General features: G+C 42.8%; 3 protein-coding genes across 3 annotated transcripts; all 3 read left to right on the forward strand.

Annotated features, from left to right (window-relative positions):
* Positions 1-90: 90 nt before the first annotated feature.
* On the forward strand, positions 91-3,116 carry LOC138193891 (SH2 domain-containing protein 1B-like). The gene is made up of 4 exons (XM_069142186.1): positions 91-233; positions 864-927; positions 1,621-1,826; positions 1,915-3,116. The coding sequence occupies exons 1-3, from the start codon at positions 91-93 to the stop codon at positions 1,804-1,806; spliced, it is 393 nt and encodes a 130-aa protein (XP_068998287.1). The 3' UTR covers positions 1,807-1,826; positions 1,915-3,116.
* Positions 3,117-4,208: 1,092 nt separating this feature from the next.
* cip2a (cellular inhibitor of PP2A) lies at positions 4,209-14,388 on the forward strand. Its single transcript, XM_069142188.1, has 22 exons — positions 4,209-4,272; positions 4,531-4,633; positions 5,340-5,487; positions 6,112-6,224; positions 6,618-6,712; positions 6,797-6,893; positions 7,542-7,664; positions 7,968-8,113; positions 8,382-8,457; positions 9,129-9,368; positions 9,994-10,156; positions 10,233-10,380; positions 10,529-10,628; positions 10,717-10,835; positions 10,925-11,105; positions 11,879-11,953; positions 12,098-12,208; positions 12,480-12,676; positions 13,242-13,355; positions 13,522-13,604; positions 13,872-14,011; positions 14,085-14,388. The coding sequence occupies exons 2-22, from the start codon at positions 4,532-4,534 to the stop codon at positions 14,229-14,231; spliced, it is 2,718 nt and encodes a 905-aa protein (XP_068998289.1). The 5' UTR covers positions 4,209-4,272; position 4,531; the 3' UTR covers positions 14,232-14,388.
* A 764-nt stretch (positions 14,389-15,152) lies between these two features.
* On the forward strand, positions 15,153-21,644 carry chrnd (cholinergic receptor, nicotinic, delta (muscle)). The gene is made up of 12 exons (XM_069142189.1): positions 15,153-15,257; positions 16,376-16,521; positions 16,607-16,651; positions 16,742-16,851; positions 17,537-17,692; positions 18,130-18,239; positions 18,514-18,714; positions 19,346-19,457; positions 19,748-19,862; positions 20,144-20,354; positions 20,595-20,713; positions 21,234-21,644. The coding sequence occupies exons 1-12, from the start codon at positions 15,200-15,202 to the stop codon at positions 21,414-21,416; spliced, it is 1,566 nt and encodes a 521-aa protein (XP_068998290.1). The 5' UTR covers positions 15,153-15,199; the 3' UTR covers positions 21,417-21,644.
* Positions 21,645-22,005: the final 361 nt, after the last annotated feature.

A 22,005-nucleotide genomic window follows, 5' to 3' on the forward strand; every position in this document is an offset into this window, starting at 1 on the left:
CCCCCCCGTGGAGATGAACCGGTTTTGAAGGAAGCTCGAGAAGCAGCGTGAGACGTGCCTGTGGATGTGCGTCGTTGTGCCGTCGTCGCCATGGCAGCAGCTCTGCCGATGTGCTACCACGGCGCCCTCACCAAGAAGGAGTGCGAGGATCTGCTGGGGAAGAAGAACAAGGACGGAGCGTACCTGATCCGAGACAGCGAGACCATCCAGGGGGCCATGTGTCTCTGCGTGTAGTGAGTACTCCTCTAACACTGGATCAGTCCTAATATTGGTCTGTTTTAAACTAGAGTATTGATCTCCCTTACTAGTTTTATTATATTAGGTGAAGCAGGAAAAAGAGAATTACAATAATGCAGTAATAAAACGCATAAGTGAGTAATTCAGCATCTTTTTTTTTTAATTTAAAAAGAAGCTTCAATAATCTTTGTTAAAATGAGGATTAAAATCACTCCCAGTTCTTCTCCGCTGCTTTTGGGTCCCATCAAAAGGTTTCATCTCCTCATGACCAAAAACACTTCCTCTTCCAGTTTCATGTATGAACCCAGTTCTGCAAAGTCCAGTAAAATGTATTCATTTATTTAAAATAAAACAAATAGACTTGATCAATAAAAACAATTTAAAAAATCAGAAGCAAGATTAAACTAACAAGAAGCACGCAGAAGTGTGAAAGAAGCAAATAAAAACTGCTCCAAAAAAGTGGTAAAGCTGCTAAAAGTCAAAGTGTTCTTATAAATGTTTTAAGAAGTGTTGTCAGAAGTATTTTTCCAGGTGTTTTTAAGCTCTCGTAAAAGAGGACGATGAGATGATGTGAAGATTACAAACATGTCGTCTATCAACAACATGCATCTTGTTTGTCTTTGCAGTAAACAGATGGTGGTGTATACTTACAGACTGCTTCAGACATACACCGGCAGCTACTCGCTCCAAGTAAACACACACACACACACACACACACACACACACACACACACACACACACACAGCTCGGCAGCAACAGAATATAACTAGAATAATATGATAGTTATTAATACGGCTCCTCTGATGATGCCTCAGATGTTTCCGGTTGAAGCGGTCTGAGTGTCTTTAAAGGAACATTTCACCCCACAAACATGGAAACTCACCCGTTCATGACAGAGGAAACTCTTCTGACGTCACAAACACCGGAGGGTTGATTCATGCTCATTGGTTTTTTCCATCCCACTCAAACTGCGAATTGTTGATTAAATCAGCACTGATATTTGAGTCACTGTTCATGCGTCTTACGGGCTGCTGGAGGCTTGAATTCACATCTATATTTGTCTTTTTGATTAGTTTGTTTCCCCTTTTTTTCTGTTCTCCTTTTTCTCCTCCTACATGAAGCTTTTTTTTCTTTTTTTTCTTTACTTCACCTGTCTTAATCATTTATTTCGTTGATATTTAACAGACAAAACAGAGAACTGATTAACTTAGAAAACAATCCGCACCCCCACTGACAATGGAAAATAAAGTTCGTGCATTATAAATGCCAGATTAACTGATATCCGTCCTGGAACCACTGATTCACATTCAGTTTCTCCTGCAAAACAAAATGTACTTTCAATTATACTCCTTGTTATTTACCATCTGCTGTTATTTCGTCAGACGACCGGAAGTGTGCAGGAGTCCTTTTTTAAGACTTTGGACGATCTGATCCTTCATTTTAAGAAGAAGAACCAGGGTCTGGCCATACACCTGCGCCACTCCGTCAAAAGGAAGACGGACTTGTTGATTCGTCCCAAAAAAAACGGCTCCACAGCCGTCACGCCGCGAGCCGATGCCTCTGCCTGACGAAGACTGCGACTACGAGAGTACGTCATGAGTCTTTTCTGTCCTCTTCTCACAGCTTCTTATTTGATTTCTTTTTCTGTATTTCACTTTTTCTGTTTTTTCCTCCAGACACTGCGGCTTCCTCCGACTACGTCGAAGTCCTCCCTGAACAAGTCTGATGTTTGAAACACAAAGAGACAAAAACAAGAGGACGATGCGTTCAGTGACCGGATCTGATTCAGGATAACTGGACCTATACAGCACTTTTCAAAACAAAGTCACAAAGTGCGTTGTGTCATAGATTCAGGATTAAAACATAATGGAGTAAAATTCTGGACAATAAATAAAGGACAATCAATTTTATTTATGTAACGCCAAAAGTTATTTCAAGGCACTTAACATAGAAAAGTCCTTCCAAGAAGAAACCTGACAGTTGAACAATTCCCACGAGATGACAGGTGAAAGAAAGAAACTTAAACAACTGGAAGGAAAAACTCCCTTTTAAGAGAAAGAAACCGTGCTTTGTGATTAAATGAGCGTTTATATGAATACAAATCTGATTAAAACGGTGTCACAGCGATAAATGAGGATTTAAGTCGGATTTGATTGTTTCTGATCCGTTACTTGAAATGGGTCTTTCTCTGGTCTCTGCTGTTCTTCTTCTTCTTTTTTTTTTGGCCAACTAGAAGTGGAGTGAAAAGTGTTTAAGTCATGCTTGAGAGCACAATGTGAAATTTTGTGGTTGTGATTCTGTGAATTTATCAAACATGGTGATCAAGTTTGTGGAAACAACTCTTTGTCTACTGGTCACTCAGACAGATGTCTTGTCACTGCAGCAGATGCATCAATATCTAGGTATCGTAAAAATGAGGAAACTGCTGCTGCTGCTTGTTGTTACTTGAAATGGGTCTTTCTCTGATCTCTGCTGTTCTTCTGTCAGAACAGAAACGTTTCTTATGTCCTTCACACAAGACGATGGCTCTCAGGTACAAAGCTTTCATGTGAAAAAAAAAAAAAAAAAAAAAAAGATCACCTAGTTTTCACGAGGCAATGAACTCTCTTGACCTCTTCCTAAATTTCTGTAAAATATTTTGTAGATATTAACCTGTTTTAATTCCTTACCGGTTCTCCTTTTACTATTAAATGCAATTAAAGGTTCAGTCTTGTCTGATGAAAATAAGATTTGAGTAGCTTTATTTTTTTGTAGTTCATGCAGACCAAACATTTAAAAGAAGTTGTGTCGATCAGCCCACTAGCTGTTTTCTAAACCACACATCCTGTGTCTGTTTTCACACCCCATCTTAACATGCAAACTGCTCACATGCACCTAATATCAGTTGGCACATAAAGAAAATAGTTTAAGATAATAAAATTGTGGAACGCCAGATTTCATAGTCGAAAAGTCTGGTTTGGTCTTTGTTACACTTTGTTGATGATGCTCATGCTGTTATCGGCTAATATCACCTGCAGAAGCAGCTGTTGACATTTGTTGACCCAATTTTTTCCCCTCTGATTTATCTGAAATTCAAAATGCCAAAAGCATCATAAAATAAATGACAAGAAATTGCAGCACCGTATGTGCTGATATGTTTGACTTCAACATGTCTAAACTTTATCATCCTCTTTTAATGAAATGCTATTTTTAAAAGCTCTATTTTACCCAATTGTGTGATAAAACAATGTATACCAAGTATATACTTCCAATACAGAACAAGAACATAACGTCTAATACGATCCGTACAAGTACACAACAGCCCTACATGTTTTGTTTGAATGTTAATTCTTCACCACCAACCACAGTTTATCACAACAGGACAGCCTGTGGTAGTGTTTGACTGCTGAATGTTTAAACTGTTGGTGAGCCAAATAAAGTAGGAGAAAATAAAAACATTTTAAAAGAGTTTACAATTAACAATTCGAAAAAACATAATAAAGACACACAACTTTCCCAATCAGAGAAAAAATAAATATCAAAAACTTGCTTGGCATTTAATTGCATATATTTAATTTAATGTATATATTCTTATATCTTATTAGTTTATTTTTTATTGAATTTTATTCTATTATGTCTTATTTTTATTTTATTCCTTTATTTAATTTGATTTGAATTTAATTTAATTTAATTTTTTTAAATTAAGCTCCAGCCGCTGGCTCTTGCCGCGCCCCCTCACGTTACGTCTTTCTCCGTGATCTCGCCCTAAGACACGTAATAGGGGTGCTGTGATTTTAATTACCTTCAAATTATTAAGAAAATACTAAATTAAAGTGTTACTAGTGGTAAATTAAAACTTTACACATTATTATTAATTAAAATCTTTTGTTTTATTTACACATTGATCAGTATTCGCTTTTAATGTAGCTTGAATCCGTCCGGTCCCCCCCTTCTCTCCGACGTGGTCCGTTCCTCTCCTGTTCGAAGCTGGAAGCGGGAGGAAGTTGCTGCCGGTTTGTTGTTGATGTTTCTCGGAGAAATAAAACCCGCGTCAGGTAGTCTGAAACAAACAAACACACAAATATGGCATGTTACGCATTTGTTTGAAATACACGAGCTGCAGTTAATATTTGAAGCCGCTTTTTTTCTTTTCTTTGGATGAGTTTTATTTCTGTCGTGTCGTGATGAGCGTCGTTAGCCGGAGCTAGCACCGCCGAGGTTCCAACATGGACGCCGGCTGAAGGCTGACATCGGTGGAGGGCGGTGTTGTTCTCCCCTCGTACAGCCTGACAAGGTGTAGTTTTGTTCCGCAGGATGGACATGACGACGTGTCTGAAGTCTCTGCTGCTGGCTGTGCGGCAGTACGGAGACAGCCGGACGGCGCACAGCGCAGCGCAGCTCCAAAAACAGGTGGAGGTGAGCTGCGACGGACACCAGCTGTCAGTTGATTCTGTCAATCAATCAATGTCACAGAAATATCACCGGAGGGACTCTGATCTGCTTCACGGAGCACAGGTTGGGTTGGAGAGGCAGCAGGGACTCACGAGGGTCAGGGAGGAGGTCTGGAGGGTTCATGGAGACGACTAACATTTGGCAGCTCCGACTTTTAAACGATAGAAGATAGAAGTAGGACATGTAAGAAGAGCTAAATGAAGTAAACGAAGGTCTAATTAAACAGAGGACTCATATTAATATATCAATTCATTATTATTAAATATTATATTTAATAAAAATTTTTTTTTTTTTTACTGTTGTTTTATTGCTTTCCTGCACCTATAATGCTGCTGTAGTGAAAACATGTCCCCTTGTGGGATTAATAAAGTATATATATATATTATCTATCTATCTATCTATCTATCTATTATCTATCTATCTATTATCTATCTATTATCTATTATCTATCTATCTATCTATCTTAAGAATTATTGCGCAATGCCAGATATAAATAAATGGTAATAATAATAATCTTCACCTTCCTCACAACAAATGCAGCTCAAAGTGCTTTTACTGGAAGAAAAAGATGTGTTTCATATAAAAACATATCAAAATGCATAAGAACAGTGTGTGTGTGTGTGTGTGTGTGTGTGTGTGTGTGTGTGTGTGTGTGTGTGTGTGTGTGTAGGAGGTTTCGGGCCTCCGGTGTGACCGGCTGCTGTCGTCGGGTCAGGTCCTGCCCACCGAGTGTGTGAGCCGGCTGGTGGAGCTGGCCGGCAGCCCGAACACCGACCTCGCCCTCACGAGCTCCATCATCTCCCTGCTGGCTCAGCTCGGTAGAGAAGCTCCTGTTCACACACACAACGACCGCCGTTATCTCAGTCTGAATCTGTGTGGGTGCATCACATGGAAACAGGAGTCTCTTTTTTTTTATCTTTGGAAATTTTCTTGACGTACGCAATAAGTTTTAGATCAGAATCAGCTTTATCGGCCGGGTATGTTTACACATACAAGGAATTTGAATCCGGTTGTAGCTTCTCTCTCAGCAAGAGAGAAACACAGTCAGGAAGAAAAAGGTGCACACAATAAGAAAAAATTACAAATACGTATACAATAAAATAAGACGAGATACAAATATTTTTTTTTTTAGAAAAAGTAAGTCCAATGAATAAATACACACACACACACACACACACACACACACACATTCAGCTAAGAAAAGTTCTGTAGCGCCTTCTAGAGGGGAGGAGGAGCTGAAACCGAGGGTGTCCAGGATGGGATGGACCTGCAGAGAACATGAACAGGATTCAGACTCTGTAGTCTGCTGCCAGGTTAAAGGTCACGCATCAGATCAGCTGGTAAAGCGTCGTGTGTCCGTGATGCTCATAACGTCGGTTGTTAAAGGAAGTAGAGGAAAAGAAAATCCCAAACCCTGATCTGTGTGTTTTCTTCTCGTTCAGCCTGTGACGACAACAGTCGGGAGATTCTTCACAGCAGCTACAACCTCACCAGCACGCTGGCGTCGGTCGTCCACCGCCACGGCACCGCGCCCGGAGAGCCTCTGGTGCTGCAGGTGAGTGTAAAATGTTTTAAATTTGTTTAAAATCAAATATATAAGAATCAGCAACATCTGCGAAGACACGACACACCGAGGGTCCTTCTCTGTTCGTTCCCCTGCCATCAGGACATCCCCGGCCATCCTTTATCTATTTATGACACTTATTTATACGTCTATACTTCATGACGTGGTGATGTGTCTTTTCCCTTGTTCGTTGCTGCTGAACTGATGAGTTGGCAACTTAAGTTCGTTGTATCTCTTACAATGACAATAAACCACCTTATAACTATACTGTTTGTACAGTTTTGAACCAGTAAACAACTCGGACCTGCGCTTGTTGTTTTCAGTACCAGATGTTTTGATGTTCTATTGAGTACCAGATGTTCTGATGTTGTGTTTGTTCTTCAGTGCCTGCAGGTTCTGCAGAAACTGACGTACAACACTCGCGTCCTGCAGTCGAGCGGCTACGTCCACGAGCTCGTAGCGTTTCTCATGACGAACATGTGAGAAGCATTTTCACACGTCGACCCGCACAATGTATGTTGTGGCTGCTTGTCAGCTAACTGTCCCCCCTCCCGCCCCCCCAGCCAGTCTCACAGTGACGACATCATCATGCCGTGCCTCGGCCTCATGGCCAATCTGTGCCGGGACAACCACTCAGTGCAGAGCCTCATCAAGTCTCTGGTGAGTGTGTGTGTGTGTGTGTGTGTGTGTGTGTGTGTGTGTGTGTGTGTGTGTGTGTGTGTGTGTGTGTGTGTGTGAGAGAGTCTAAATGTTGATGTAACCTTTCTGATAAATATAGTTTTAAACATTTTGATTCTATTTTAACATCCAAACAAACTTCTTTGAGTCCACTCTTTGAAATCGTTGCAAATTTGTTTTAAATTTAACACTGATATAATTAAAACAAGCAAACGTCTTTTTATTTTATTTTTTTTACTCTAAAACCACGTGCAGTAATAATTCTGTCTTCAAATATGTTTTAATCACACAGACTATTTAGCTATTTACACTATTTACTATTTGGTGTCTCTTATTAGTGTCTCTGTGACTTTTCTGTACACGACGACCTGAGGTTGTTGTTTTTATTGGAGCCCACCAAAGACAATTAATTCAACATCAATAAAGAGGCAGGACTGAAAATACACAGTTATTAGAACTGGTGTGTGTTTATCCTAAAAAAACAATTCTTGTCATTTGTCTATACTAATTTTGATGTGACAACACTGATCTTATAAATTTGATTGATTAACATGTTGAACGGGGACGTGTGTTTAATGTCTCGTCCTTATTCTTGTGACTTTTTTTATGTGTTTTTGTGTGTTTTCGAAGGACAACGTGAAGCCCTTCTATCGTACTCTCATCAACTTCCTGGCTCACAACAGTCTGACGGTGGTGGTGTTCACGTTGTCCATCCTGGCCAGCCTCACTCTGAACGAGAAGGTTGGTGAGAAGGTAGGTGGGACACCAGTCGGCCTCCATTTAACACACAAAGAAAAGAAGAAGAAAAGAAAAAACATGTCACGCATAGACGTTGTTTCCTCCTTCGACCGTTGTTGCTTCTCATGGTCTTAAAAATAAGTCGACACACCTTCTTGGTAAATGTTCATAGTTTTTCTTTGCAAAAAGTTTGTTCCTTTTTCTTGTTTGTTCCTCTTTTCACTTCAGTTTTTAATTTAAAACAACAAACAAAATTCCTCTTTTCATTGATGACTGTCTTCATGTTTTTTTTTGTTTTTTTTTCCCCTCTCTCGTCAGCTCTTTGATGCGAAGAACATCCACCAGACCTTCCAGCTCGTGTTCAACATTGTCGTCAACGGCGACGGCACTCTGACGAGAAAATACTCGGTGGACCTTTTGGTCGACCTGTTGAAGAACCCCAAAATATCAGATTACCTCACGAGGTACGCACACACACACACACACACACACACACACACACACACGCACACACACGCGCACACACACACGCACGCACACACACACACGCATGCGCACACACACACACACGCACGCACGCACGCACACACGCACGCGCGCGCACACACACACACACACACACACACACACACACACACACACACACACACACACACACACAGAGTTTGACCTCAGCTGTTGCTTCACTCGTTGAGGTTTTCGTACGCAGTGAAACCACTTTTCCATTCGTAGGTACGAGCACTTCTCAGCATGTGTGTCTCAGGTTTTAGGACTGCTGCAGTCCAAAGACCCCGACTCTGCAGCCAAGGTGAGACGAGACATCTGCACTTTGTTCTGAGTGTGCACACGTCACTAAACACCACACCGGAGCTCCAAGTGGGCTGGTAGTCTCTGCCTACGCAGTACCACAAATAATATGTCATGACTTCTGTCCACTGTTTCTCAGTTCATATGAAAACAAACGTCTGACGTTACTATTGGTCGGCTAAATGCAGCATTTCAAACTAAACGCCTTCTAGTGTCCAGCACTAGGTTCTGAACATAGACTGGATGTAAAAGTTGAAGTAGCTTCTGGGTCGGACAAGTGAGGTCGATGCAGAAGTGCCTTGAACTGCACTACCACCGAGGGCCACTAGAGGTCGGATCCTACAAGCCGCCACAGACTCCCATTGAACTTCTGTCATTAAGTACAAAGTCAATTAATTTTTTTCCACGAGTCATCATTTTGTCATTCACTAAAGTCACTCCCTCTGATCAGAAAATAATTCTGTCATTAATAGGCCTTAAAAAATGGTATGTTTAGGGGCATGTCTGTTTGATTGACAGGCCTGTGGTGCAGTCAGGTTTCTGCTATCGGTGGGCGGGGCTTAGTGTCCTCTAGGTTTCCAATCAGAAAACCTTAGATCAACCGCTAATTTTTAACATGCAGAAAAGACGGAGAACCACCATGTTCTTCATCTTCGTGCTTTTTCCCGTCAGGTGTTGGAGCTCCTCCTGGCCATGTGCAGCGTCGCAGGTCTGCGCCCGCTACTGTGCGACGTGGTCTTCAGACCGGTGGCACCCAACCTGAGAGTCGCAGGACGCCGGCAGAGGGCGGGGCTGGACGGCGGGCGCAAGGCCGGGTGTGGCCTGACTCTGGTGCAGTGGCTGAGCTCGCCCGTAGAGGGCGCCGAGTCGTGCTCGCTGCAGGTGCTGCAGCTGCTGAACGAGCTGCTGGAGGTACGGCAGGGTGGGGGACGAGGTTTCAGCCCTCCATCATGTCCTTCCTTCCCTCCATCATGTCCTTCCTTCCCTCCATCGTGTCCTTCCTTCCCTCCATCATGTCCTTCCTTCCCTCCATCATGTCCTTTCTTCCCTCCATCATCATGTCCTTTCTTCCCTCCATCATCATGTCCTTTCTTCCCTCCATCATCATGTCCTTCCTTCCCTCCATCATGTCCTTCCTTCCCCCCATCATCATGTCCTTCCTTCCCTCCATCATCATGTCCTTCCTTCCCCCCATCATCATGTCCTTTCTTCCCCCCATCATCATGTCCTTCCTTCCCTCCATCATGTCCTTTCTTCCCTCCATCATCATGTCCTTCCTTCCCTCCATCATCATGTCCTTCCTTCCCTCCATCATCATGTCCTTCCTTCCCTCCATCATGTCCTTCCTTCCCCCCATCATCATGTCCTTCCTTCCCTCCATCATGTCCTTCCTTTCCTCCATCATCATGTCCTTCCTTCCCTCCATCATGTCCTTCCTTCCCTCCATCATCATGTCCTTCCTTCCCTCCATCATGTCCTTCCTTCCCTCCATCATCATGTCCTTCCTTCCCTCCATCATGTCCTTCTTTCTGTCCAGGAGGTGCTGGGAGCAGAGATGGTGTCTGACTCCACGCTGAGCTTCGTGGAGATGCTGCTTCCTGTCCTGTCCGGTCTCCTGAAGGGCCTCGATCCTGCGCGAGGCGACGTTCACCTGAGGAAACAATGCGACCGCATCTCGCACGTCACCGGCCTGCTGCTGAATATCCTTTCACTCGTCTCCACCGGTCTCTGCCGTCTCTGACTTCCTGTTCGCTTCGACGCCTTAACTCCTCAAACTCCTGTGCTCCGAGGACGCCACCAGATCTCTGGTGTCCCGCCAGGTCAGCGCCCAGCTCTGCCTCTCGCGGGTCGAGTCCCTCCTCTCCTGTTGCCATAGCAACAGCCAGCTCAACTGCCTGCCTTCGGGCTCCGAGAACGATCTCAGGTGAGCGACTCACGGTCCCAAATCCAGTCCGAGTGACTTCAGAGTCTAAAATGTGTGTTAATCCAACTGTGATGTGTTTTATGATCTCGGTTTCATAAAATAAAAATCACATAAGAAATTCTTAGTTTAATACGTAACCGTGTTTCAGTCAGGTGTGTGCTGAAGCTCTGCTGCAGACGCTGGAGTTGATGAGCAAACTGAGACAGCAGGTGAAGGACATGGAGACCAGCTTCTACCGGATGTTACAGGTAACACCACACTCTTCCTCATCTTCATCGTCCCTCCGCAGCGCTGTGCTCTTCACTCTGTCCTCGTCTCTCCGTCTCCGTCCTCCAGGACCAGAGGATCGTGACTCCGCTCTCTCTGGCCCTCACGTCCCACCACAGGGAGCGTGTGCAGACGGGACTGTCGCTGCTGTTTGAAGCCACGCCCCTCCCAGACTTCCCCTTGGTGGTGTGAGTCGCTCGCTGTCAACACGTTTATATAGAAAATAATAGATCACAGAAAATCGTTTCATTCCACCTGTCCAATCATGTCTCTGAAGTCTGGGAGAAAGTATCGCCGCCAACAACGCCTACCGTCAGAGGGAGGCCGAGCTGTCCGTCAAGCGCGTCGCAGTGCAGGAAGTCCCGCCTCCTTGGACAAACGGCAGCGTGCTGGACTCGTCCGCTGGTTCCAGCAGGAACGTCTGCAGCCTGGTGGAGAAGATTCAGACTGGATTAGAGGTGCAGTGTGTGTGTGTGTGTGTGTGTGTGTGTGTGTGTGTGTGTGTGTGTGTGTGTGCGTGTGTGTGTGTGTGTGTGTGCGTGTGTCATTGATACGGGAAAGTAATTAATCATAAACTGAGACAGGAGCTTCGTTTTAAGAGATTTTCAAACAGTGAATGTTTGCAGGATCTTTGTAATTAATTATTTTACAGTGTTCCAGTTATACTCATCCTTTAAAGGCCCATATTTAAAAAAAAAATAACAGAAAGGAAAGAAGATACAGAGCATAGTCACGGTTTGGGATTTAAATGTGTCTGTACATCATGAAACATGCCCATTTATCTTATGCAGCTTTTATTTTGAAATGTTTACAGAACCACTATTTATTTTTGACATCTAAAGCTTAATTCGATTGAAGTTAAGAAAATGATTCTAGTGTTTTATTTTGTATTAAAGTATTTTAGCTTTTATTCTTACGCGTCAGCGTATTCTGTAATTAACAGTGTAGCCTGGAGATGTGATAAACCTGATAAAGTCCTAAGAAAATTAAAACCATTTAATCTCTGCAGGGATCTAAAAGAGAGTTCAGATAAATGTGTTGACGTGGAAAGAAAAACGGTGTGAACAGCTCAACACTGTTATTAATGTCACAGGTTCCAAACACACTTCGCTTTGTTTTACGACGTTAAAAGACAAAAAGCTCGGGAACATCTGGTTCATGAAGGAGTGGTTGCATTCACTGTTTTCAGTGTTTTCAGTTTTATTTGTTGATGTGTGTTTGTTGTTTGCAGCTGCAGGAGCCGGTCAGAGACTCACACGTGTCGGAGATCATCGACGTTTATGAACAGAAGCTGTCTGCGTTCGCGGTGAGTACGTTTATCCAACAATGAAAACATTTTGTTTTGACTGGATTTCAGCATTTAAGACGCTGTAACTGATGAGTTGTTGTCGGTGGTCGAGTTGTGATGAGTTCTTCTGAAGAGTTGTGTTTCTCCGTGTCTCCCCGTCAGTCGAAGGAAAGCCGTCTGCAGGACCTGCTGGAGGCCAAAGCTCTGGCTCTCTCTCAGGCCGATCGCCTCATCGCTCAGTATCGCTTCCAGAGAGCTCAGGCCGAGGCCGAGGTAACACACACCTGTCACAGAGTTTCACAAAGAGCTGCATGAATGTGGTCAAAATATTCTTTTCATATGGATTTACTAAACACCAGTTTAACATCAGACTGCAGGAGCATGCATCCTTTATGACATTAAACTATGGAATTAACTTTCTCATGATGGAACATGAGGCTGAATGTGAAGTAGATCAGTAAAGAGAGAAGAGGTGATTTCTATTAACAGTCTCAGATGTAATTGTTGTTGAAATATATTATAAAAATGTATTTTCCGCCTGCAGGCTCGTAAGCTGGGCTGCCTGTTGAAGGACGCCGAGCGGCGGCGGGAGGATCTGCAGGCCGCGCTGAGCGGCCAGGTCCTGGAGGTGGAGCGCTCCAAGGCCGACATGGAGGAGCTGCTGCAGCACAACGCCCGGCTGCAGAGGGACTCCGAGGAGCACCAGGCCCTCAAAGGAGCCTACAACACCCTGCTCAACAGGTCAGAGGCAGACATCCAGGATTCACACTCGTAATAGACACGTTACAGGGGGCTGGAGTCCATCCCAGCTCACAGGGTCACAGCCTCCCCTCCACACGTGGGCGGGGTTTTTAATTTACAGTATTTTCAGGTGTGTAACAGGTTTATTTATATATTTAACAGGTTTATTTATATATTTAACAGGTGTGTAACAGATTTATTTATATATTTAACAGGTTTATTTATATATTTAACAGATTTATTTATATATTTTCAGGTGTGTAACAGGTTTATTTATATATTTAACAGGTTTATTTATATATTTAACAGGTGTGTAACAGATTTATTTATATATTTTCAGGCGTGTAACAGATTTATTTATATATTTTCAGGTGTGTAACAGGTTTATTTATATATTTAACAGATTTATTTATATATTTTCAGGTGTGTAACAGGTTTATTTATATATTTTCAGGTGTGTAACAGGTTTATTTATATATTTAACAGGTTTATTTATATATTTTCAGGTGTGTAACAGATTTATTTATATATTTTTGGGTGTGTAACAGGTTCTTCTCCTGTGCAGGTTTAACGAGGCCGATCGGCTGCTGAAGGAGCTGCAGGTGGCTCACATCTGTCTCTCCAAGCAGAACGACACTCTGAGGAAAAACCACGAGGCTCTCCAGCTGCAGCACGACAAGTAACACACACACACACACACACACACACACACACACACACACACACACACACACACACAGTTTCAGACTTCTATTAAACTCCACAGGGTTTTTAAATCCGGCCTGAAATGACCTCTGACCTCTGACGTCTCAGTCGACGACGCTTCTTCTGTGTCTCCTCTTCAGGATGGCGTCGGTGTTGGAGGAGAGAGAAGAAGAGATCCGATCTCTACGTTCAGATGTGCAGAAGAAGAACAGCGACATCGCAGGTCGGTCCGACGTCAGTAAACTCAACACCTGCAGAGAAACGACTTTGTTTTGTGGTTTTAATTGTTTTCTGTTGAGACAAAAATGATCTTAATTATTTTTCTTGAATTTCAGAGAAAGTAGATGCACAAAGTTTAATAAATTAAACTCCTAAATGTTTATTTTTGGAAACTGTCTCTTCCTGCTGTGTCTCCTTTACTTCTTTCCTTCTGTGTGTGATGATGTGAATTCGCTGCTTCAGTAACTCCTCTGCGTTGTTTCTGTTGCAGGTCTTCGTGCTGAACTTCGGGCCGAAGAGGAGAAGGTGAAAGAGAGAGACCGGGTGAGGAGAGAGCTGGAGGAGACGGTGGACGTCCTGAGGAAGGAGCTCAACAGAACGGAGCAGGCCAGGAAGGACGCCAGCATCAAGGTGAGCAATCAGGAAGGCAGTCGAAATCATTTATATCTGACGCACCGTGTTCTCAAACACTTCCTGTTTCCAGGCGTCGTCTCTGGAGCTGCAGAAGAGTCAGCTGGAGACGAAGCTGAAGCAGAAGGAGGACGAGCTGAACAAACACTCGTCGATGATCGCCATGATCCACAGCCTCAGCAGCGGCAAGATGAAGAGCGACGTCAACCTGTCGCTCTGAGCGGCGCAGATGAGTGACGAGGGACAAACTAGACTTTTAAAAAACAACAACTTCACTCTGAATGAACTGAAGCATAAATAACTCTCTGATACTTAATGAACACACATCATGAACTTTATTAAACTGAACTGCTATTTTAAAGTATCGTTGAAGTTCCTGTGTCGCGTGAATGTCTGGGTGTCGTCAATGTCTGTCTCCTTTTCAAATTAAGAGCTCATCTTTTCAAAGTAAAACGCGCACGACGGCATGTTTGGAGTTGGAAAAGCACAACGAGAACGCCGCTCATCATCATCTGAAGAACGTTTAGTTTTAAAATCTTAATAAAGCCATACAAATTTATAAAAACATGTTTCATTTGAATGTTATGGGTTATTGAGGCCAGACGGATGAGACAAAATGCAAATTTTATTGTTGTTAATATTAAATTTACACAAAAACTGCAAAAAGTGAACGTTTCCATATGTACTTGCTTTAATACTTTCTATTTCCAAATGTACATATTTACTCAGTTTTAAGTTGAATTCCTTATTAGTTAAAGTTTATCAATGATGCAAAAGTTAATTTGTAAAATCTTTTATTAATAATGTCCAATTAGATATCACTTAATGAGAAGCTTTACTATTTTCACAACAGTTTGGTCCACAACTTAAAAAAAAAAATTCTCTGTTAAAAAAAACAACAAACTAAGATTTGATGAGCAGATTTTTTGGTGGGAGTAAAATAGTGTAGTAAAGATCTTCCTGTGATGTTGTGAGTGAGTGACCCTCTGCTTCCCGCACAGGGTGGAGCGTCTGTTGTCTATTTTCTCCTCTCTGTGTGTGTGTGTGTGTGTGTGTGTGTGTGTGTGTGTGTGTGTGTGTGCGCGTGTGCGTGTGTGTGTGCAGCTGCTGCCGTCGCTCATTCGTCTGGCAGAAGGTCGGTGGGTGAAAAGGCCTCCCGGACTCGTCTCCTGTCTCAGTCGGTCCGTCATGGAGCCTCAGCGAGCAGCTCCGGCCGCCGTCCTCCTGCTCACTCTGCTCTCATCTGGTGAGTCGCCGGCATTTAATTCAAATTCCACCCGACCACCTTATTTATTCTTGTAAATGTTTTGTTTTAATCTAATTTTGAGACTCACGTGTTAAAAGTCTGATTTAAAAACGAAGGCCTGAACTGACTGGTTGAGCTTTAAAACACTCACTATTTGGTGTTGCTTAAAAAACATCTGATTTATTTGTATTTTCCTGTTAAAACATAAAAGATTTTCTACACTTTTCTGTGTAAAAATATTCATATCTGTGTATAAAAATCCTCTTTTGATCAGTGTAACACAGGACAGTCTTCATGGAAAAGTTTGCAGCAGTTTGTCTTTGAAATTATATAAATTCTGGGACAATTAATCAATTAACTGATGATGTGATTGACAGGAATTTAATTAGCAGCAGTTTTGATAACTGCTTCATCATTTTAAGTACTTTCTTCCAAGCAAATGTAAATATTCAGTAGTTTTTCTCGTCTTCTTTTAATAACGGGACAAAATGATCCGCGTGAATGTGTCAACCTGGACTTAACTCAGTCGCAGCCCCACATTAGACCTTTAAATGAAAAATGTTTGATAGATAAACAAGATAGATGAGCTAATGAAGAAAATAAGTGTATGGAGCCGTCCTCCAATCAGACCCGTGAAAATAAGATAAATGAAATAAAGTGTAAATGTTTGGAGGGGAAATGTCGAGCAGGGAGGGAGCAGCTGATATCACTGCAGCACAGCAGGTGTGATGCACTGAAATATGAGCAGTGTGGAGGCATTCACACACACACACACACACACACACACACACACACACACACTCAATCCTGTTTGTTTTCCTGTGTGTGTGTGAATGCCAAGGAAAGCTTTGTTAACAGTTTACAAAAAAAAACCAGCAAGAAGACGAAGTGACACTCAACTCTACGAGTTTGTGGCTCTTTATAGACTGAATGATAAATTAGTTGGGATTTAAAAGTTCATCCATCGTACAACAGATTATTCTGATCACGCAGGTCACGAAGAAACAACCTGCTGCGTGTTGATGTGAATTTTGAAAGTATGTTTTTGTGTGCGTGTGTGTGTGTGTGTGTGTGTGTGTGTGTGTGTGTGTGTGTGTGTGTGTGTGTGTGTGTGTCAGGGTGCTGGTGCAGGAACGAGGAGGAGCGTCTCATCAACTACCTGTTCAAAGAGAAAGGTTACAACAAGGAGCTGCGTCCGGTGGAGAGGCAGCAGGACGCCGTGGACGTCTACCTCGCCCTCACGCTGTCCAACCTCATCTCTCTGGTACATGAACTCCACGAGGAGCATTCATCAAACACGTGATTAAATAGTCTGTTTAATTTGTGTCTTTGCTCGCCTTCTTCTGCAGAAAGAAGTGGATGAGACGCTGCTGACCAACGTGTGGATCGATCACGTACGTAAACACTCTTTTTTTTCACATTTTTATTTTGAAATATTTCAGTCGTGCTTTTTCTTTTCTAACGTCTGCGCTGGTTCGCGACAGGCGTGGATCGACTACCGACTGTCGTGGAACTCGTCGGAGTTCGACGGCATCCAGATGCTCCCCCTCCCGTCCAGCATGGTGTGGCTGCCGGAGATCGTCCTGGAGAACAAGTGAGATACAAGTTTACGTTTTATTATTTGCACGTGTGGAGACAGAAAAACCTTCCAGCCTGTCGTATCGGTCACAAACATGTTCCACTTCTGAGCACAACCACATCTATTATTTGTTTGCAGGTCAAATTGCTTTAATGTTAATTTATTTGGATATAAAACCATAAACTGTGTGGCCCGGAGGATTCATTGGCACAGTTCATTGATCCACCGCAGCGCAGAGCCAGACCCTCTCAAACCCGCTGGATTATTTCAATAATCTGAGCCTGAGCCGACGGGATCGGGTCGAGTCTGACGGTTCAGGTTGTGAATTACAAACTGGAGTGTTCAGACATTTACAAACGTGAAATACATTTTAAAGCGTTAAAATGAGGGACGACGTCTCAGTGTGTTAAAGAGCTCCTGCTTTCACTCCTCTTTCCTCCCTTTCTTCCTGGTTTGTTTACTTTCCTGTGAGACGACGGCTTGTTTTGATTCATTTCTGTACTTTCAATTCAACAGTTAGAAACAAATTCAAACTCATCAGTTTCCACACTTACTTTTCAGTCTGCAAACCTGCTGCAGGTTTTTGTAGTTTCTCTCTCTGATTCGTCCTAATGTTTATCTGTGTTGGTATTTTGTGTGTTTTATATTTATGTTTATGTTTATGTTTGTGTCCCTGCTTCCTGCTTCCTGCCTCTCCCAGTAACGACGCCCAGTTCCAGGTGGCCTACTACAGCAACGTCCTGGTGGACCCCACCGGTTTCTGCTACTGGCTGCCTCCCGCCATCTTCCGCTCGTCCTGCTCCATCAACGTCAACTACTTCCCCTTCGACTGGCAGAACTGCACGCTCAAATTCACGTAGGACACAAATCAAAACTCAAAAACTATTTGTTTACATGTTTACTTTGTGGCTACAAACTCAGCCGAGCCGCATATTTCAACAGGAACCTGATTTTGACCTTGTTTGGATGATAGAGTTGTAAAAAAATGTTTATATGGTCATGTGATATTCAGAATATTCTCCATCAGTCAACAAATCAGAATAATTCATAAAAGTGTGAACGTACTGAGAGAAAATTAGGATTTAGATGTTGATTATTTGATCATAAAGGTGCAAAAATCCTCAAATGCTAATCAACAAATCAGAAGGAAGGTGTAAACACAAAGGAACTGTCAGAAAAAAAGAAAGAAACTACAAATGCAAAAAAATAAGAACCTGAGTTTTTTTGTTGTTTTTTTTAAAGCAAAAACGTATCAAATGAATTTCAAGCTTCATTTCCTGTGTTGCTGTGCAGCTCGCTGACCTACAACGCCAAAGAGATCCGGATGCTGCTGAAGGAGGATAGTGACGAAAACAGCAAGTGGACGGTGGAGTACATCATCATCGACCCTGCTAGCTTCACGGGTAACTGACATTTAAATAACAGTAAAATGATAATAAAGACCAATGTAATATTAATAACAGTGGAATATCAATATAAATAAAAAGAGACGCAACAAACAAACGCTCACCTCTGCAGACGTTGAGTCTGAAGAAGATCAGTTTTAAAATCCCTCAAAGAGCAGAAACGTCTCCTCAGGTTGTTGATAAATCCCGGCAGCATGCTTCATCCTCTAAACCTCGTCTTCCTTCCGTTCTCCGTCTGTTCTCCGTCCGTTCTCCGTCTGTTCTCCGACAGAGAACGGCGAGTGGGAGATCATCCACCGACCGGCCAAGAGAAACACCTACAAGCACATTCCCATGGAGAGCAACAAGCACCAGGACATCACCTTCTACCTGGTCATCAAACGCAAGCCTCTCTTCTACATCGTCAACATCATCATTCCCTGCGTGCTCATCTCCTTCCTGGCCTCGCTCGTCTACTACCTGCCCGCCGACAGTCAGTGCACGTTTACCACATTTTATTTGTCGGGTTTGAGGGACAATTAAAAAGTCGTAAACTTTTTATTTATTTGTCTGGAAGCTATTTAGCACGAGCTTATTGTGATGGAGGTTTATGTTTTCAGATTGAATACAGAATTTAATTAACTTTCAATTCACATCATTGCGCAGTTCAGAATGTAGATTTTTATTAAGTTATAATCTGGCAAATGTTTCAGTGATAGAAACTTACATTTGAGACGAACAAACTTTCCGTTTAAAGCTGCAAAGGAAGATAAATTTCATTATATTCATCTTTTATTGTTTTCGATTATTATAAAACCTAAAAAAAAATAACCACTGGGGAAAAATGCCCCAAAACCCACCCTGACTTTATTTTGAAAAAAACCCAAAATTTTGAATTTCCTATATTTTAAAACAAAACAACAAACAGAGCCCAGCTGTGTTTACTCGACTCCTAAATGTACTTTCTGCTATTAAAATAATCACCAAGCGTTGGTCTAACGTCAGGGAAAACCCTGCTGAAACAGACTTTGGACTTTGTTGGGGTTTTAAAACGAAACGGAAGCAGAATCTTTCATTTATGAGGAGAAACCTGAAAGAGTTTTTTTGTTGTCTTTGTTGTTCAGGTGGTGAGAAGATGACTTTGTCCATCTCGGTGCTGCTGGCTCAGTCGGTCTTTCTGCTGCTGATCTCTCAGAGGCTGCCGGAGACTTCAATGTCCGTTCCCCTTATTGTCAAGTACGTGTCACACGCACACACACACACACACACACACACACACACACACACACACACACACACACACACACACACACACACACACACACACACACACACACACACACACACACACACACACACACACACACACACACACACACACACACACACACACACACTGATTTTAGTGTTACAATCAGGTTTAGGTTAGAATGAGGGCTGAAGTTTTAGTTGTTATGGTTACGGTTCGGGAACAGGGCTGGAGAAAGCTTTATGTCAATGAGTGTGTGTGTGTGTGTGTGTCTCAGGTATCTGATGTTCAACATGGTGCTGGTTACGGTCGTGGTGTTGAACTGCGTGGTCGTCCTGAACCTTCACTTCAGGACGCCGAGCACGCACGTCATGTCTGAGTGGACCAAGCAGGTAAAACACGCACAGAACACGTGTCGCAGAATTGTACAAATGTCGAGTAAAAACGTCCCCGGAGAGATAAAGAACTGAAATCTAAAGTCAGGGTTTGTCTTGTATGTGGTTTTATGCCTCGATCTTGTATGAAAACACAACTTGTGTACTGTTGCCATGGAAATTGTTCATTTTTATTTCCATTATTAGCTTTAAAAACTTCGTCTTAGAATTCGTATCGTGTCCGTCAACAGAAAAAAAGCAAGCAAGCTATTAATCATCAGCAACTGAACTCTGTCCAGTTTTTCCTTGAGCGTCTTCCCCGGATCCTGCGCATGTCCCACCCTACGGAGGCGGAGCCGCAATGGGATGGAGCGTTGCCGCGGCGATCCAGCTCGGTGGGCTACATGGCCTCGGCGGAGGAGTACTACAGCGTGAAGTCCCGCAGCGAGCTGATGTTCGAGAAGCAGTCGGAGAGACACGGGCTGGCGGCGCGAACAACGCATGCTGCCGGTACGTCAAAACTGATGCCAATGCAGAAGTGGCTTAAAGTGCAATACCACTGTGGGCCACTAGGGGCTGGCTTCAAAAAACCTCCAATAGACTCGCATTGAAAAGAGCATCAAGATCCAAAGCCAATCAAACACATCATTATGTCATGAGATAAATTAACTCCTTCTGATCTGGTGGTTTAAAACAAATATCTGAACGTTTACAAGATGCTAACTTGTATTTGTGTTTGTGTTTGTGTAGTGGTGAAGCCGCAGGACGAAGGAGGTGTGACCGATCAGCTGTACGCAGAGATCAAGCCGGCTGTGGACGGAGCGAACTACATCATCAAACACATGCGCAACAAGAACGACTACAACGAGGTGAGAAATCAACAGGAGGCCAACATGTGCCTGTTTAAAAAAACATCACCAGAAGAAGTTGTTGTTGTCGTCTCTTCTACAGCCTCGTTTAAAAAAACAAAACAAAGTTGGGAAACTGTAACGTAAATAAAAACAGAATCCTATGATTTGCAAATCATGTAAACCCATATTTAATTGAAAGATCGTGCAGCCAAATAGTGCAACAATTTATGGATTCATGTTTCTGAACGTAAAATAGCAAAGAATTTTGTGGATTTCATCATCTGTGGTTCATAATATCATAAAAAGATGAGGACAATCTGGAGAAATCTCTGTACGCATGGGACAGGGCTGATCTTTGGGCCCACAGGCGGCACTCGCGTTAAAAATCACTGCATGGGCTCAGGAACACTTCGGAAAACGGTCCTCTGGTCTGACGGACACAAATTTGAAATGTTTTATCACAAACACGAGCGTTTGCAGGTCTCTGGTATTGGACTGCATTATAAACACAACCCCCCCCCCCCCCATGTCTTCGCAGGAGAAAGATAACTGGAGCGGCATCGCTCGCACGGTGGACCGTCTCTGCCTCTTCCTGGTTACCCCGGTGATGACCTTCGGCACCATCATCATCTTCCTGATGGGAATCTGCAACCACCCTCCACACCTGCCCTTCAAGGGAGACCCACACAACTACACAGAGGACAACCCACGCCTGCTGTAACAGACACACACACACACACACACACACACACACACACACACACACACACACACACACACACACACACGGTCGTGTTACTGTCGACTTCAGTTTCTTTCTTTCCGCTTTATTCTTTCTATTCGATGGTGTTTCCAGGTGGGTTTTCTTACCTTGAGGTGAACGTCTGCATCAGTATATCTTTTACTTTCATTTTATTTGTGCGGTTTGAATAAACTTTTACGTCTTTGATTTTATTTTTGTTTCTACTTCTTAACAGACGATCCACACTTCATACTAAAAATCTCAACTTTTATTCTTCATGATGAAGACACATAAAAACACACGCTCACAGTTTAAAATGACTTCGTTCAACCTTCAATTTGTTCACAGAAATCACTGAAAGGTCCATCAAGTGTTTAAAGTCTGAATCACAGTAATGAAGTTACATTTTGTTTATGCATCCTTTTAAAAGACAAAATCTTTCTCTTCTAAATGAAAAACAAACCCTTATTTAATTCAATATATTTTGCAGATTATGATTAAATTATTCAGGAGAAAGTCTCAATAGCTGCACAGATTCTTTTACTTTACGTTTTAAAGCCCTTCACAC

This window comes from Embiotoca jacksoni, unplaced genomic scaffold (assembly GCF_022577435.1).
Source record: "Embiotoca jacksoni isolate LCO1_2020_lvr unplaced genomic scaffold, fEmbJac1.0.p SCAF_98, whole genome shotgun sequence".
Taxonomy (NCBI): Eukaryota; Metazoa; Chordata; class Actinopteri; family Embiotocidae; genus Embiotoca; species Embiotoca jacksoni.

Excerpts from the sequence above, each read along its gene's own strand:
- LOC138193891 (XM_069142186.1), top strand. The coding sequence starts at position 91 with ATGGCAGCAGCTCTGCCGATGTGCTACCACGGCGCCCTCACCAAGAAG. Across the intron at positions 234-863 it reads GCCATGTGTCTCTGCGTGTA|TAAACAGATGGTGGTGTATA; the intron begins GTGAGTACTCCT and ends TTGTCTTTGCAG. Across the intron at positions 928-1,620 it reads CCGGCAGCTACTCGCTCCAA|ACGACCGGAAGTGTGCAGGA; the intron begins GTAAACACACAC and ends TTATTTCGTCAG.
- cip2a (XM_069142188.1), top strand. The coding sequence starts at position 4,532 with ATGGACATGACGACGTGTCTGAAGTCTCTGCTGCTGGCTGTGCGGCAG. Across the intron at positions 8,114-8,381 it reads ATATCAGATTACCTCACGAG|GTACGAGCACTTCTCAGCAT; the intron begins GTACGCACACAC and ends TTCCATTCGTAG. Across the intron at positions 12,677-13,241 it reads TACAACACCCTGCTCAACAG|GTTTAACGAGGCCGATCGGC; the intron begins GTCAGAGGCAGA and ends TCTCCTGTGCAG.
- chrnd (XM_069142189.1), top strand. The coding sequence starts at position 15,200 with ATGGAGCCTCAGCGAGCAGCTCCGGCCGCCGTCCTCCTGCTCACTCTG. Across the intron at positions 18,240-18,513 it reads CGACCCTGCTAGCTTCACGG|AGAACGGCGAGTGGGAGATC; the intron begins GTAACTGACATT and ends GTTCTCCGACAG. Across the intron at positions 19,458-19,747 it reads TCCGTTCCCCTTATTGTCAA|GTATCTGATGTTCAACATGG; the intron begins GTACGTGTCACA and ends TGTGTGTCTCAG.